We start from the raw sequence: 15,963 nt of genomic DNA on the forward strand, positions 1-15,963 counted from the left end.
CTAGCCCCAACGCAGATCCGATGCAGAACACTTGGAATCCATCAAGCTCAAAACCGTGAATGGATGTCTACGAAAAGCATATCGGACATTAGCAGCTTCATCGATACCATGGTTTGAATGATAAGGTGAAACGTGATAGCAATAATAAAAAGGTCTACGACTAGTGCATCAAAATGGCACAGTTAGTGCTAATTGAGCCCGAAATACAGCAGGGCACTCCTACCTACCTACTACCTACCTAAACACCCCATAAAAACTGTCAAACATGGGGGAGGCAATACCATGTTATGGGTATTTCCGCATCAGTAGGTAGTTCAATATTCTGGATAAAAGAAAAAATGTGCGCTCCAGATTACATTAATATGTATGCTGGTGATGCTTTGCTATGGCGAGGAGAAATGGCCTTAAAATGGGAGTTCATGCAGGATAATGAGCCCATACATTCCTCAAAACTTGTTAAGAAATGGTTTCACGACCAAACAATTAATGTAATGGAGTGTCCTGTCTTATCCCTTGACTTAAAACCGATAGAACACTTGTGGGTGTGGGAGTTAAAGACTTTAAACTAAAAAATAAGAAGAAATTAATACAAAAAGTTAGTAGTAAAGGTCATATGTGGCCCGATCATTGGACACTAGCATATTTTACTAAAATGTTCACCTAAACAAATAATTAAATATTAAGGCACCGACCTCAAACCGCAAACTGAAAAAAGTGATTGTTGAAGGCGACAAAATGCACCAAAGTATTATACTTCAACAGTATCATAAACCAAAAAAAAATTATAAAATAATCCCTTACAATGTAAAATGTCAAAATAGTGATTTTCGAAAGTTGTCCAAAAACCTCAAACAAAACCCACATACAATAATGCAAAAGAATGCGTGGCTAAACGCTGGCGCATGCGCAACTGCATTGCACACACTGCGCATCACCAACTGCATACCACACACTTACAAATACATACGCACATATTTATAGCCATGCCCTACACAACAATCTCAACGAACACATGTCACTCGCTAATCGCATTGACATTACTCACGGTCTCGGCTGCACGTTGTTGTAACACTTACAAATTCAACTTTCGTCTACACTCGGCGGCATTGAACTTCGCTGACCCTACAAAGGCACCATTGCATATGGAAATGATGCGTCCACGACTGCAAGAAAGCGAAACCAGTCTTTAACTTGATGTTGAATGAAACAAAAAACAGTTACTAAGCCACACATACATGCGCTCTTCGCAGATTTTGGTATAAAAGCATATGCGGCTTAGAGTAAAGTAGCTTTAGACCAATTGCAAGCGATTGAAATGTGAGAATTGAGCTTTTAAGCACTGATGGTGACATCTAGCGTTAATTTTTGTAGGCAAATAATTTGTGTTTTTGAGCTTTTTGACATACAAATTGATCGTTTTGTTCAACTTTTGGCTGAAAAATTTGTTAAACTCAAGGATAAGACACGGTTAAGGAATGTCCAACAGAGCTTGATGCTTAGATCTTTTGAAAAGCCTTTACTAATCTCCTAAACAACACCTTAATGGTGGTGAATCTGAAATTATATCTAAATTTTAAATGTAATAAAATTCATGCGACATTATTTTCTTACTGGAGAGTGCCGACAAAACCAAGTGACTTCACTTCTACCAGGAGTCAGGTCACAGAGGCATCGAGTAAGATTGTAAAGTATGATGCAAGGCTGTCAACCGAAAACGTAATCACCATTGAAAAGCCCATGCATTGTCTGCATGACCATCTGAACAGGAGCATGGCAAGAAAGATCAAAACGTTATGGAACGATCTACTTTGATACAAAACTGCATAAGTCATGTGTAAAACGGTAGATTGGAAATATACAAAGTTCCTGCGGGCTTTTGATAGAAGGAATTGTAGGAACATGATTGGAGTACTCGCTGCTCACAGTGTGGTGACGACACACGTCTGTATAAGGGGGTTAACAGATCGAGAAGACTGTAGGAAATGCAAGATCAAGGCCACTTTGACAAGCGCAGGCATCCTTAAGGATGACTAATCCTCCTGGACTTCGTAACGGAACTATAACTGATATCGCAAAATACCAAAACTGGTATATACGTAGCTCTTTAGCGTAATTGGGGATATAGCTTGCTTTCTGAAATAAAATAATAACTGCTGAGTCTGGAATGTTGTTAAATAGAGTGGAAATACAAAGAGTTTTCCGAACGATTTTTTTTTTTAAATACATACTCCGTAAAACCTGCGATTGAAAGAAAATAGTCGGATAGCATTAAACCTGAATGTTCAGTTCCAAGATGTTGAAGACCATATTCTAAAGAGCCTTTCGATTAACTTCAACTCGAAATATACTAATTTGTAAATCTACCTCAATCGTCTGTGTATTCCGATTCCTTGTTGTATTTGATTTGAAAGAAGTGCAAAATTCATGTGGGTCAAGCATCCTCCGAATCTGTTTTTGAATGATCTGTAAGTGGAGCTTATGTTCAAGTGGATGTCCCTATCCTTTGTATCCAGGTTCTTCCATATTTAAAATATGCTTGTTAGATAAAACTTCCCAGGTGATTGTAATTCAATATCTTATGAAGTTAGTCAGTTTCGATGGAACCTCAGCTTTAGAATCATTGAATCGCCAGTTGGACAGTCATTCGATTGTTAGTGGGGTGAAAGGAATGGTGTTTGAATTTCATTCACAAAAGTAGCTGAAAACTTAAATACAATAATTCCTTAAAAACCAAACAGATCCACTTTGTTTTGGCAAAACTCTTGGTGAATCATCGAAGAATGAATTAAAAATGCTTTATTCTTTCGATAGACGAAACGTCGTTGCAATTATTTATTTCTTTGTCTTCTGAATTACACATAGAGTATTTACTGAAAGCTTTTATGATATATCACGGTCATAGCATCGAACTAATTCTTCCACCAACCAGATGAACCGGCTGAACTGGATGAGCTAGCTGAAGCACTACTACCAGCAGAGTAGCCGTAACCTGATTTACCGCCAGCGCCACCATAACCACCCAATGCAGCACCGCCACCATAACCACCCAATCCAGCACCGCCACCATAACCACCTAATCCAGCACCGCCCAATCCAGCACCGCCTCCATAAGCACCACCGCCATATCCAGCAGCGCTGCTACTGGCTCCATATGAAGAGCCACCGCTAGCATAACCGCCACCGAGTCCAGCACCGCCAAGACTAGGTCCATATGCTCCACCGCCCAAACCACTGCCATGGCCAACGCCGCCGCCATAAGAACCTGCACCGCCGCTGCCCAAAGAATTTCCTGGTTGGAAGGAAATACTGGAGGTAACGCCGCCATACAAACCGCCCTTTCTGCCGCCACCATGTCCACCGCCGAAACCACTGCCGCCACCATAACCACCTGCTCCACCCAAGGACGAACCGCCGGCATAACCACCAACTCCACCCAAGGATGCGCCGCCACCATAACCACCAGCTCCACCCAAAGATGCGCCGCCACCATAGCTGCCAGCGCCGCCTAAGGCGCCACCACTACTTTTCCAGCCACGACCGCCACCTCCACCGCCTTTACCAAAGCCGCCGGCATAGCGCCCCGCTCCGGCTCCCCCACCAAAACCACCACCTGAGGAGTATGCAGACGCACTCGAGCTGGCGGAACTGGAAGAGCCTGCAAAGCCACCCTGGCCGCCATAACCACCGCCAAAGCCACCACCGCCGCCACCTCGTGGCAGATAACCACCTCCTGCGCTAACTACCACCAAAGAGGCTAAAATGCAGACGAAAACCTGGAAGCGTAGAAATAAATATTAGTCCTTGTATCCAGCGGATCTAGATCACAGTTTATTCAGTACTCACTTTCATTGTACTAGTGCTTCACGGAGACTTCACTGTTAGAACTCAATTGTGTAATTGTTGCCAAATAACCGATTGCCATTGATTTTTATAGAGGAAGCTTCCTCCGCTAACGAACTAATGACGTTCTACAAATTGGGAGTAAAGAAATATTGGCAAAGCTCAGGCCAGAAAAATAATTGCAGAATATTACCGATGAAAGGAAAGCGTAACAAAAAATCGTCGGTACAAGTAATCATGTCCAAAAATAATACACAAACATTTGCTTGCAATTCTCAATTTCCTTATTCTAAATGCTGAAGTGCCTTATTTTTAGACAAGGTCTTTTGTTTTCTTCTCTTACTCAATTTCGCAGAACACTTATTGCTTGGCTAAATTATCGGTATTGTTCGTATCATAGTAAGCGCGTACCCCACATTGGCGTTAATTTGCCTCCACTTATCGTGAGCAAATCAATCGATCATCGATCGTTACTCAAGCTCGGCTGACACAATGAACGCGGGTCATCCTTTGCCGCCGGCGTTCGTCAATTCTTCAATACTAATTTGTTAGATTCTGGTACATTTCAAAATTTTTACACATGCCCTGTAGGAAAACTAAACTGGTTATTTTTTAGTATAATAAGGCACCAATACTACTGGTCGAACAGTTGAATTAACTTTAACATTTTCTCAAAAACGGTAACGATTACTATACATCCACATTTTCTATAGTACAGACGCCTTCCGAGGAAGTAGAAGTTTCGTCGGTCGTTGAAATCCAACGAATCAGCTGATAAAGTGAACGAGGGCTTTATACGTACCTGATTTTATTCGTGAAAAAAAAAAATCCACTTTGAATAGAATATTTTAAATTTAAGGATTAGAATGCAAATTTTTTGTAAAAATATAAAATAAAAAACCACATAACAAACTATAGCGATTCAAGGATCTTACGGTGATTCAAATTCTTCAAAAACCCAAGCCTACGAGAGATCGTTGAAGGCATGCCTCGTTTTGGGCAACCTTCGATCTCTTCAACTGATGAAAATATTAAAAAGGTGAAGGATATGGTGCTAAAGAGCTCGGCTTCTCTCGCGAGTCCGTTCGAATGATTTTGGTGGATATTTTGAGTATAAAACGCGTATCGAGCAAGAACGTTACAATAAACCTGAATTTTTTTCAAAAAGAGTACGATTGTGACCAATTTTAAAGCCAAAAACGCAATGAATTCCATCGATCAAACACCTTACTTACCTAATTTAGCTCCGTGCGATTTTTTCTTGTTCCTCAAACTGAAAGTGCTTCTCAAAAGTGTTTCGAGATTTGGAAAAATTGTTGGCATAAGTATTTCATCTGGTCAGCATAACTTTGAAGGCGATAAAACAAATATGGATGAATATCTAAATATTTTGCGTTTTATTTACAATTTCCAGGTACTTTTTTGTCACAATGTATAACTATTGTTACTGAGAAACATTTCCTTGTTTTATTCAATTTCTTACCAATTTTTTCCTACATTGATTTTGCCTCAATTTTGACGAATTCACCACAGTTCTAAACTAACCACAGTGTGACACAAGTTCACGTTTTCCTGCAGGGTCGATTTATTGTGTAAATGTGTGGCTAGACGGAAAATCCTCCCATTATGCGCAAATCACGTCATTTAATCAAGCAAGTGCTCATTTCGATTTCAACAAAAGTCAGCAATTATTCGTTTAGTTATGATTAATAGTTGAGAACAATGAAATTAAATGATAAAAATTAAAATAAAAATGATAAAAAAGTGCCACTTTAGAAATTTATAAAAAGAGGGTAAAATTTATGAGTCATATCTAAAATAAGCCTCACCACACAGCCAGTAAACAAGTAAGAAATTAAAGTTAAACAATGGCCTTGACCACCGGAGACCATTAAGTTACTTGACTCCTAACAACTCGAACTTCCTCGATTTGAAGTAATTGAAGTGTATTGCAATCAATAGTGTCATGAATTTTGAAGATTGGCAGACACATAGAAGGCGCTAATAAAAATAAATCCATTTGAATTTTAGTTAACCCCAAAAGCTCACTTTTGACCACAAACAACGGCGAGTTGACGATTCGGAGCAGTCTTTGGAGATGTTCAAGCGTAATAAACCCGAGGTTTTTCATCGACACATACATGGCTCCATTATTTCACTCCGGCGTCCAATCGACAGTCATACAGTTGACTGCACATGATGAACCCGCTCCAAAGCGTGGAAAAACGCAAAAGTCGCCTGACATGGTTATGGCGTCTGCATGTTGAGATACGCATGGAATAATAATACTTTGAAAAAAGAAGGACCATCATAGCGGTCCAATAACGTTTGGATGAATTCGCAGAAAAACGTTCGCTTTTGAAGAAAAAGAAAGTGCGGTTTCACCAAAACCCTGACATCGTGCCTCAAGTCAGTGAAAACGATGGTGAAAATCTATAAATTGGAGTTCGATTTGCTTACGCATCCACCGTATTCACCAGATCTGGTCCCCAGCGACTATTTCCTGGTTGGCAGGAAATTTTCGTCCGACTGTCTGTATATACCCGAACTAGTCCCGCGATTTTTAAAGTATAAATCTGAAATTTTGCACTCGTTTTTTTTATTCGATAGCTCGTCGATAGCTATACTATACATACATAGCTTATAGCTGTCATACAAACTGAAAAATAAAAAATCCTTATATGGAAAATTTGTATACCTAATAAGATATCATAAAGAAATTTTGCATAGATCATTATTCAAATCAGTGTCGCAATTTCCGCGCGGATAAAAGCAACAATCCAATAAAAAATTAAATGGTTTTATTTACCACGAATTATATGAACACACACATGCCTTTACCCGCATTTGAAGGGTCTTTAACCTGTAAATATGGAGATATAACCAGGACTCATTCTTGATAGAAAGTTTTCATGGAAGCCAAACATTGAGGAAAGAGTAAGGAGGGGATCGGTAGCCTTATATTGCTGTAGAGGAGCTATAGAGGAAAGGTGTTGTCTCTACGAAACGGTAGTCAAGTCAATCATGTTCTATGGTGTATTTGTCTGATGGGGGGCGCTCGAAAAAAATAGAAAAATCAAGAAGCGTGTCCAAAGAGCGCCTCTTGACATTTTTGAAGCGCAGAGTCCACCAACAGTAGCACTTAATGCCATTTTAAACGCATCACTCATGGATCATTCCAGCATATGAATATGTAGTTCGCAAAGTGGATGCTTAAAGCCGAGGCGAACGTAAATGCGCGTGTTGCGTAAGGGGAAAACCTGGATCACTGCGTCGCAAAGCCCACTCGGGGCGGCTCATATGCCGACGGGAATATGTGGATGGAGAGGAGTCGCTAGAGAAAAGGCGGAGTTAGCCTTTTCACAGATGAGTCAAAGCTTGTAGGGAAGTTTGCAGGAGAAGTTTTCTCTCAGAAGATCTTGGTCAATCTTGGCTTTAGGCTAACGGAAGTGGACAGCAGAGCGGCAATACTAGCGCTGTGCTCGCTAACTTTGCCCTTAAAGCTGGTAAAGAAATGTCTGTCTTTACTAAAAATCGCACCAAACTATTTCATCATAAGACTCGTTTGGATGCCTGGTCATTGTGGAATCGCTGGTAACTGCAAAGCCGATGATCTAGCCAGTGGAGCACTCTTGCCCCGCTTACATGGGAATGGGAGCGAAATGGATCTCCATTGGCATCTTGCGTTCTAATACTAGACCAATGAACCTGATGCTGGCTGACGACTCGCTCATGTCGGATTGTAAGATCATTCTGGTCTAAAGTAGAATGCTGAATTACTTGCCCTTAGCAAAGTTCATCTTTCCGCAATAGTTGAAGTTCTTACTGAACATTGTCTAATAGACGTTTCAACGGTAAGGTTCAATATCTTGATGGATGTAAGTTGTAAAAGTTGTATGAAGGAGGGTGAGGAGGAAACATCCAGACACTTTCTCCATCATTGTCCAGCATTTGCAATATTGTGCTGTTCCAATGAGATTCTTGTCAGGATCGACCTCTTAACTTAACCTAACCTAACTATAGCAGATTGCGGTCTTACAAGCTGACCGTTTAAAATTTTATATTATATATTAGGTTGTCAAATATCTCCCTTCCGCCTTTTTGTCTTTTGAATTTCGCGAATATGTATAAAACGCTACAGAGCTCGTATTTGGCAACACTATACATCTTTGAAAGGTCTTGACATAACCTATAAAACGACGCTATGCATGATTAGTTTGGATATTGCGTTCAACAGTTATAGGCGTGTAAACGTGTAGTTCACTAACGCCGAGACTCGCGCTATTTTAAAGTTTTCCTTCGTTAAAGGCAAATCCGCTAGAGAAACTTTCCGTAAGATTAATGGTGTTTTGGGGGATGGTACTCTATCACTTCGAACTGTGGAGGAATGGTTTCGACGATTCAGAGCGGGTGAAAACAACACCATGGATAAGCCAGCCGGCGGAAGACCTGTGACGACGAATACCGATCAAATCATGGAAAACATCGAGTTAGACCGACATGTGGCATCTCATGACATCGCCCAGAAAATGGGACTTAGTTCCCAAACGATTTTAAACCATCTCCGGAGGGCTGGATGCACAAAAAAGCTTGATGTTTGGATGCCGCATGATTTGACGCAAAAAAAACCTTCTGGACCGAATCAACGCCTGCAATATGCTGCTGAAACGGAACGAACTCTACCCATTTTTGAAGCGGATGGTGACTGGCGACAATATCGAGCGAAAACGGTCGTGGTCGAAGGCCGGTGAATCGTCTCAAACAGTGGCCAAGCCGGGATTGACGGCCAGGAAGGTTTTGCTGTGTGTTTGGTGGGATTGGAAGGGAATCATCCACTATGAGCTGCTACCAAATGGCCAGACTCTTAATTCTACCATCTACTGCAAACAACTGGACCGCTTGAAGCAGGCGATCGACCAGAAGCGTCCAGAATTTACCAACAGGAAGGGTGTAGTGTTCCACCAGGACAACGGCAGATCACACACTTCTTTGATGACTCGTCAGAAGCTACGGTAGCTCGGATGGGAGGTTTTATCGCATCCACCATGTAGCCCGGACATAGCGCCAAGTGATTACCACCTGTTCCTGTCCATGGCGAACGCCCTTCTTGATGTAAAGTTGAACTCAAAAGAATCTTGTGAAAATTGGCTGTCCGAGTTCTTTCGCAAATAAGGAGTCTAGATGGAAACAGATTATTGAACGAAACGGCGAATATTTCAACTAAATCCGATCACTGTAACACTTTTTATAGAACATTGAATAAAGGAGCAAAAAAGCAGAAGCGAGATATTTGAAAACCTAATATTACACTGTGATAGCTTTTTTCAACACAAAAAAAAGACAAGACCAAATTCAACAGTTTCCCCCTATTTCGGGTCCTACGAATCGAACTGCATCATTACTTTTTTGAGTTACAATCATGGTTTCATACAAAATTTTTTGTTGAAGTTTTTCATCAAAGTGGCCCATTGTAAGAGAAAGGCACATTTTTCTTCGGTCTCTAACTTTTTTAATGTTGACTTTTTTGGTAAACTTTCTTTGGCAAAGCTTCTCAGAATAAGTCCGTCTTTAAGTTCTTAGATGACTGTAAACCCCAAAATCAATGTTTTTTGTAACCTTATCGCCTTGCTTACTGGTTTGCAAATAGGATACACAAGAAATATGTGCTTCATTTGTCATTGGGACACAAGGTACCGCGGAAACCAATATAGAATGCGTGATTGGAAGCTTCGCACAGAATTTCATTTAAATGTGGCAAATGTTATCCATATTCCGCTGATACCAGCTAATAACATTTTGCTACCACCACTGCACATAAAATTGGGAATTGTCAAAAATTTCATAAAAGCAATAAATCGAGATGCTGAAGCTTTTAAATGTTTGACAGAAATATTTCCAAGACTAAGTGTTGCGAAAATAAAAGAAGGTATTTTAACTCTTTTAATAGAACGAATGTTATGTTGATACATTATTTTCAGGTGTTCTCAATGGCCCCGATATTAGAAAACTTATGAAGAACGCAAAATTCGCAGAACTTCTAAGGCCAAATGAAAAAATTGCCTGGAACTCCGTTATGACCGTTATAAAACATTGCTTAGGAGCGCACCGGTCTGAAGATTGGAAAAAATATGTGGATGACATGGTAGACGCTTTTGAAGAAATAGGTGTGAATATGTCCTTAAAAATTCATTTCCTTCACCATCACAAGGACCATTTTGAGCAGCAAGTTCCGACTGAATCCGATGAGCATGGAGAAAGATTTCACCAAGTCGCTGCCCCCCTTGAGCATTGGTACAGTGGCAAAAAGCTTGACTCGTTGCTTGCTGATTTGTGTTGGACATTGATAGATGAGTCTTATTAAATTTAATTTAAATATCGTGTACAAATTTATGATACTTATCGATAACACTTATAAGATACAAAAAAAATAAAACAGCACACAAACATAGTTAGTGTAGCTTTTTTAAAAAATACAAATTTTGTTAAGTTTTTTTTTCTAATGGTTAGTTTGCTCAGAACGTTGTCTTTGCTTAAGTTTCTTACTATTACAAGATGTCACTTAATGTATAAGTATCAAAGGGTAAATTAAAATATTGACGAAACGTGAGGGAAAAAACATTAAAAAAAATGGATTAAATTTCAGTTTTTTCGACATATTGGCTATAAGGACACAACAAACATTAATTTTGGGGTTTACAGTCATCTAAGAACTTAAAGACGGACTTATTCTGAGAAGCTTTGCCAAAGAAAGTTTACCAAAAAAATCAACATTAAAAAAGTTAGAGACCGAAGAAAAATGTGCCTTTCTCTTACAATGGGCCACTTTGATGAAAAACTTCAACAAAAAATTTTGTATGAAACCATGATTGTAACTCAAAAAAGTAATGATGCAGTTCGATTCGTAGGACCCGAAATAGGGGGAAACCGTTGAATTTGGTCTTGTCTTTTTTTTTGACTATCACAGTGTTATAAGAAAGGCATCTGTGAAGGGTGCAGCTTCGGTACAGCCGAAAGTAAAGTTTCATATTAAAATTACTTTTAAATAATTAAAACTTATCGCTCATCACCGTAGTTAGAGCTAAATTTTCAATGATTTAATTGCTAGCAATGCTTACCGAGACGACTCGTTAATGCTTGTTAACGATGTCTTGATTACACACATAAATTTACAACTTTTTAATGACCACATTACTTAAGAACTTTGCTAAAACGGAGATATAATAATAAGATATTACTAGTTAAATACTAATTGCCTCTAAAGCATGTTATGAGCAGTTAAACTTTTATTCGACCTAAAAAAATATCGTCAATGTTGTGTTGTAATGTATTCAAATAAAACTAAAAATAGTTATAAAAAAGCTAATAATATTCACCACTACCCATATAACTTCCAAATTTGTTTTCGTACAGGTGGCAACCCTTCTTAATACTATTTTCTACTGTAACTTTCGCTTAACCTCCTTTGTTTTCATGCTCATATTGTAATAATAATTTATTAATTGAATCAAAAATTTCAAACAGCTGGCAACCTTTTTCAAGAAAATATCAATTTGAACTTTTATAAATCCATAGAGATTGTAATATTTTTCTATTAATTAAATTTTAGTAACTCCTAACAGCTAGCAACTCTTCACAAAAAATATCAGCGTAAACTTCCATAAACCAATAGAGAGTGCAGTGTTGATTTAATTTTATTAATATAAAATCTTCAAACAAGTGGCAACCCTAAGAAAAACAAGTCGGTTATGCTCTACTTTTACGACCGTATCGAAAAGTTACACCGTTTAAATAAATAAAATGATACAAAGAACAATCAGCACCTATTTATCTAACCGGCTATTATATAACCAAATTGTTTACTTCATTTTCAAAATACCAAATGGTCATTCTCCTAATAATAATATAGAAAGTATGTATGTATCGCAGAGGCAAAAAAGCCAAATCATGAATATTAAATTAAACATCATACATAATTATTATATTAAACCGGCGGTCCAGGTGTCTACATTCGCTTACTGTTTTGCTTCTTTCCTTTCGTAACCGAAATCATTACTATGCGTTGATTATATTTTATTTCTTTTTGATTAAGTGTTTTTTCCCCTCGTTTTGCTTTGCTCACTGTTTATTCAAATTTTGGGGATTTACCACAAAACGATCTCATCATAGTCATGGCTTCAGCGCGTGGGTCTTTAGCCTACTATTATGTGCCGGCTCAACAAAAGATACAAAGAAGAAGTAAGGAGAGGCTTAGAGCGAGCACAGCCAGATATAAGGTACTTTCATAATGCAATATATAATCAGTCGGAAGGACGAAATTCGGTGTGTGAGATATAAAGGATGTTATAAAATGAAATCCGTCCTTCTTAGATCAGAGTTGCGACAGAAAGTGTATCAAAACTCTCAACTTGGTATGAAGTCCGTTCAACTCGGATCAGAGTTGTCATTTTCGGTGATCATCAAAACTCAAACTTGGCATGAAGTCCGTCTATCTCACAAAAATCATCAAAACTCTCAACTTGGTATGAAGTCCATTCGTCTTGCTTGGGTCAGAGTTACCACAGAAAGTGTATCAAAACACTCAACTGTTTCTCAGGACTCTCAAGAATTCTATATTCCTAAAAGTCCAAATAAACTGATGATCTTGTGAGTTCCTCGCACTTAGTCAAGTTTTCCTTCCACTAGTGGCAATTCTAATCTTGCCGAATGCTAATGACAGTAGTCAAGGTAGATAATCTCAAGATTTTTCTCTCGTCTGTCCAGCTTTAGCGCGACTAAGGTTCCAATATATGGGATCTTATAGTTTCAATCACCCTGGTGACTAGCTGAAATATAATCGCCAATCGCCTAAACAGAATTGTTATGAATTCAAGGCTCTTTGTCGACACATAGACCATTTAGAAAGATCTTCATACATTTTTTTTTGAGATCACAAAGAACTTATCTTTAGCTCTTCAGCTATTATCAACTGGATCAGCATTATAACCTAACCGACGCTTTTTGTAAAAATGCTGCAATTACTGGTATTGTACTTTTAACATTGGCGTTGAAAGAGTTGATTTATTTAATTTAGGGACGTGGTTATTATCAGATTTCGGCCATTATCGCTGTGTAGTATAAAATACAAGGTTGTGTATATCGATTCGCCTTATCATCCTGACGGCTATAACTGTATACCATTCTCGTGTACAACCGTTAGGTGAACAAAACTCTTCTCTGTTACCCTCAGCACTCTTGAGAGAGACGCAGCAGCTGCTTAAAGCACAGTTGTGTGATGTCGAAAATTGATGATGTGGTAATCTGAACTTGACATGCGATGTTGCATTATTTTGCTTCACATTCTTCATTTTTTTCTGCTTTATAAATACATAAATACGCACTACCGCTATATAGCTGCAACTTTACCCCATACATATTCAAAAGTTATTGGAAATTTCAAGTAGGCACGACTTTTGTGGTTTTTGCCGTTTGCGTGCGCCTAACTAGATTTTGGGCATTTCGTATGATTAATTAGTGTGTTTTAATTTACCGAATTTTACCATCTTTAACTTTAGGCGCGAATGTAAATTTTTGTATAAATTAGTAGGCTAAGTGATTTTGTAACATTTGCTGGTCGATCGATTTTGTGTTTATACTTGCATGAACCGTAATGACTTTATGACATGTTTTTCTTCGCTCAGCTGGTGTAAGACATTGTTAGCCTAACTAATTAAGCTCTAGTAATTTTTTAATTGACTTTATTAATCTCATTGAATATACAATCATAGTTTGCTGCATATTTCACATTCACTTGATTCGACTTTAAAGACGAAATTTTTGTTAACGGTCTTTACTTAAATGCCAAGAAAACCATCCTGTTCCCTGTGGTGCTATCATTAGCCCGCAGCTCTTCGTTTACTTTGCAGATTTTAGAGATTGGATGCATTTAGAACATCGAAACTAACCAGGTTATATAAAGGTTTCTCAGGAAAAAGCTATTTAGGCATGCTCAAGACTAAAAATAAAGGCTGATCCATTAAGAGATTCCCTGCTTTTTTAAAGAAAAAAGCACAGACACTTCAAATTTAACGGGGAATGTTTATTATCATTCTAAGGAATATTTTTGGCATTTAATTTTTGAGGTAAGCCGTAAGCCCTGGCAGCTGGTGCTTCTTACTCTGTAAGATAATAATTGTACGAGTATTATTATTTTTCATTTAATAAATAAATAAATAAAAAGTAAAATTTTTGAGGATTATCTCTATCAAATGTTGACCGCAGCTACATCTCAGTTGGTACATCCGTTGAGTCCTATTTTCGATGACTCATTCGAGTGGTAACTGCTCTAAGGCTTGAATCGAATCGAAGCGGTATTGTCCGCATGGACTTTAGACTTTACATATACCTACAGGAAAAAGTCTAAAGGTGTGATATCACACGATCTTGGTGGCCAATCGATCGTCACAAAACGTAGAATTATCTGCTCACCGTAGTGTTCTCTCAATCTCGCCGTCTTGTTGAAACCAAATGTCGACGAGATCACGAGCATAAATTTCAGGCATCAAATTGTCGGTTAACATGGCCCAATAATGGTCACCAGTGACGATTACGTTCTCACTGGTAGCATTTTTGAAGAATTTTGCACCGACGATTCCACCGGCCCACAAACCACATCCAACCGTTGTTTTATCTGGATGAATTGAAAGCTCTAGAATCTCTTCAGATTGCTCCTGGTTCCGAAAATGGCAATTTTGCTATTTTTATACCCATTGAGCTAGAAATGGGTCTCTTCGCTGAACTAAGTTTGGCTCAAAAAAGTAGGATCTTCTTGGAACTTTTCAAGAGCCCATAGAGTGAAGCGAAGTCGCTTGGGTGGTTGGGGCGGCTTCAGTTCATGCACAATATTTTGTACTCCCTCAATTGAAAATCCCGACGTAAAATATCGCCAAGTCGTTCCATGCGTCAGTCCGAATAGTTGCGAACGGCGCCGAATCGAGTTCATATACACTCTCAGCTACGGCTGCTATATTTTCTTCACTGTGTTCATGAAATATCATACATTCTTTACAGATCGTGGATTTTTGTAATAGAGTTGAAAAATTTGTAAACGTTGTTCAGGCATAAGTCTTTACATGATGAAATATTAAATAATACTGAACAAAAATAACATGACAGCTTGATACTACTCATACGTCATCTGTCAAAACAAGGCTATTGAAAAAAATGCCTCTATCTGGATCAACCGTTACAACGATCCTGTGAAACAAAATAGAAAACAAAATATTTTGTATGGACCCTATTTCCTTTGAATAATAGCAGTTTCGTGTCATTGAAAAGCACCTTTGCCAAAAGTTTAATCGTTTTATTGTCACTAAATTTGTGTGACATTATGCAATTCTCATTCTCTTATTTCCCTCTAGGTTTTTCTTTGTTTCTTTAAGCGTGCTGTTTTCTTTTCTTTAAACAATCCAAAATTGAATATGAAATCGACTTCATAATTATTCATTTATGCCATGGAGGCCATAATTTAGATTCATCGCTTCGAGCTTTATTTATTTTAGTTTTTGCAAATAAAATTACTAATTATTAATGCTGCTCGATTTTTTGCCATTTTGACTTAAATCTTCTGCGCCTTTTGTCCTCTCTCTCACGCCTCGCGATATGTTGTACAGTGTGCTGTTTAAGTGATTCACAAGTATATACTTTTGAAAACCTAAAAGTGGCACTTGGATGCTTTTGTAATTACAAGCTTATGCCTCTGAAGTACTTAAGGTACATCCATTATATTGTATATGAATATTTGCCTATTATTGATAGTGTTTCCATTCCTAGTCTAGTAAACTTGAGGTCGGTTTTTTACAATTTATATACTTAGGGTATCAAGCTATGCAGCCTATACATCGTCACATAAAATGCAAAACAATATATCATCAAAATAAAATCGAAATCGCTGTCAGATATAATATGATAGCCAATATAATAACCAATATAATAACCAATATGATAACCGATATATAACCATTTTGTAACCAAAACTCTTAGTTTTAATTTGAGTGGTTTCTATTATATCGTTTATCCTATCGTTATAATAATAATAATAATAATAATACCCAACGATTACCCTCCTCCCCCCCAACCGACGCGAGG

The 15,963-nt window shown here is 38.2% G+C and overlaps 2 protein-coding genes across 5 annotated transcripts in view; one reads left to right on the forward strand and one right to left on the reverse strand.

The window, feature by feature from the left end:
• LOC120776135 (anoctamin-1) overlaps positions 1 to 15,963 on the forward strand; it is a 178,093-nt gene that overhangs the window by 114,278 nt on the left and 47,852 nt on the right. The gene's annotated exons all lie outside the window — the stretch shown is intronic.
• Positions 2,879 to 3,926, reverse strand: LOC120776139 (glycine-rich cell wall structural protein-like). The gene is made up of 3 exons (XM_040106680.1): positions 3,844 to 3,926; positions 3,458 to 3,773; positions 2,879 to 3,391 (listed from the first exon to the last, which is right to left on the reverse strand). The coding sequence occupies exons 1-3, from the start codon at positions 3,847 to 3,849 to the stop codon at positions 2,910 to 2,912; spliced, it is 804 nt and encodes a 267-aa protein (XP_039962614.1). The 5' UTR covers positions 3,850 to 3,926; the 3' UTR covers positions 2,879 to 2,909.

This window comes from Bactrocera tryoni, chromosome 4 (genome assembly GCF_016617805.1).
Source record: "Bactrocera tryoni isolate S06 chromosome 4, CSIRO_BtryS06_freeze2, whole genome shotgun sequence".
NCBI lineage: Eukaryota > Metazoa > Arthropoda > Insecta > Diptera > Tephritidae > Bactrocera > Bactrocera tryoni.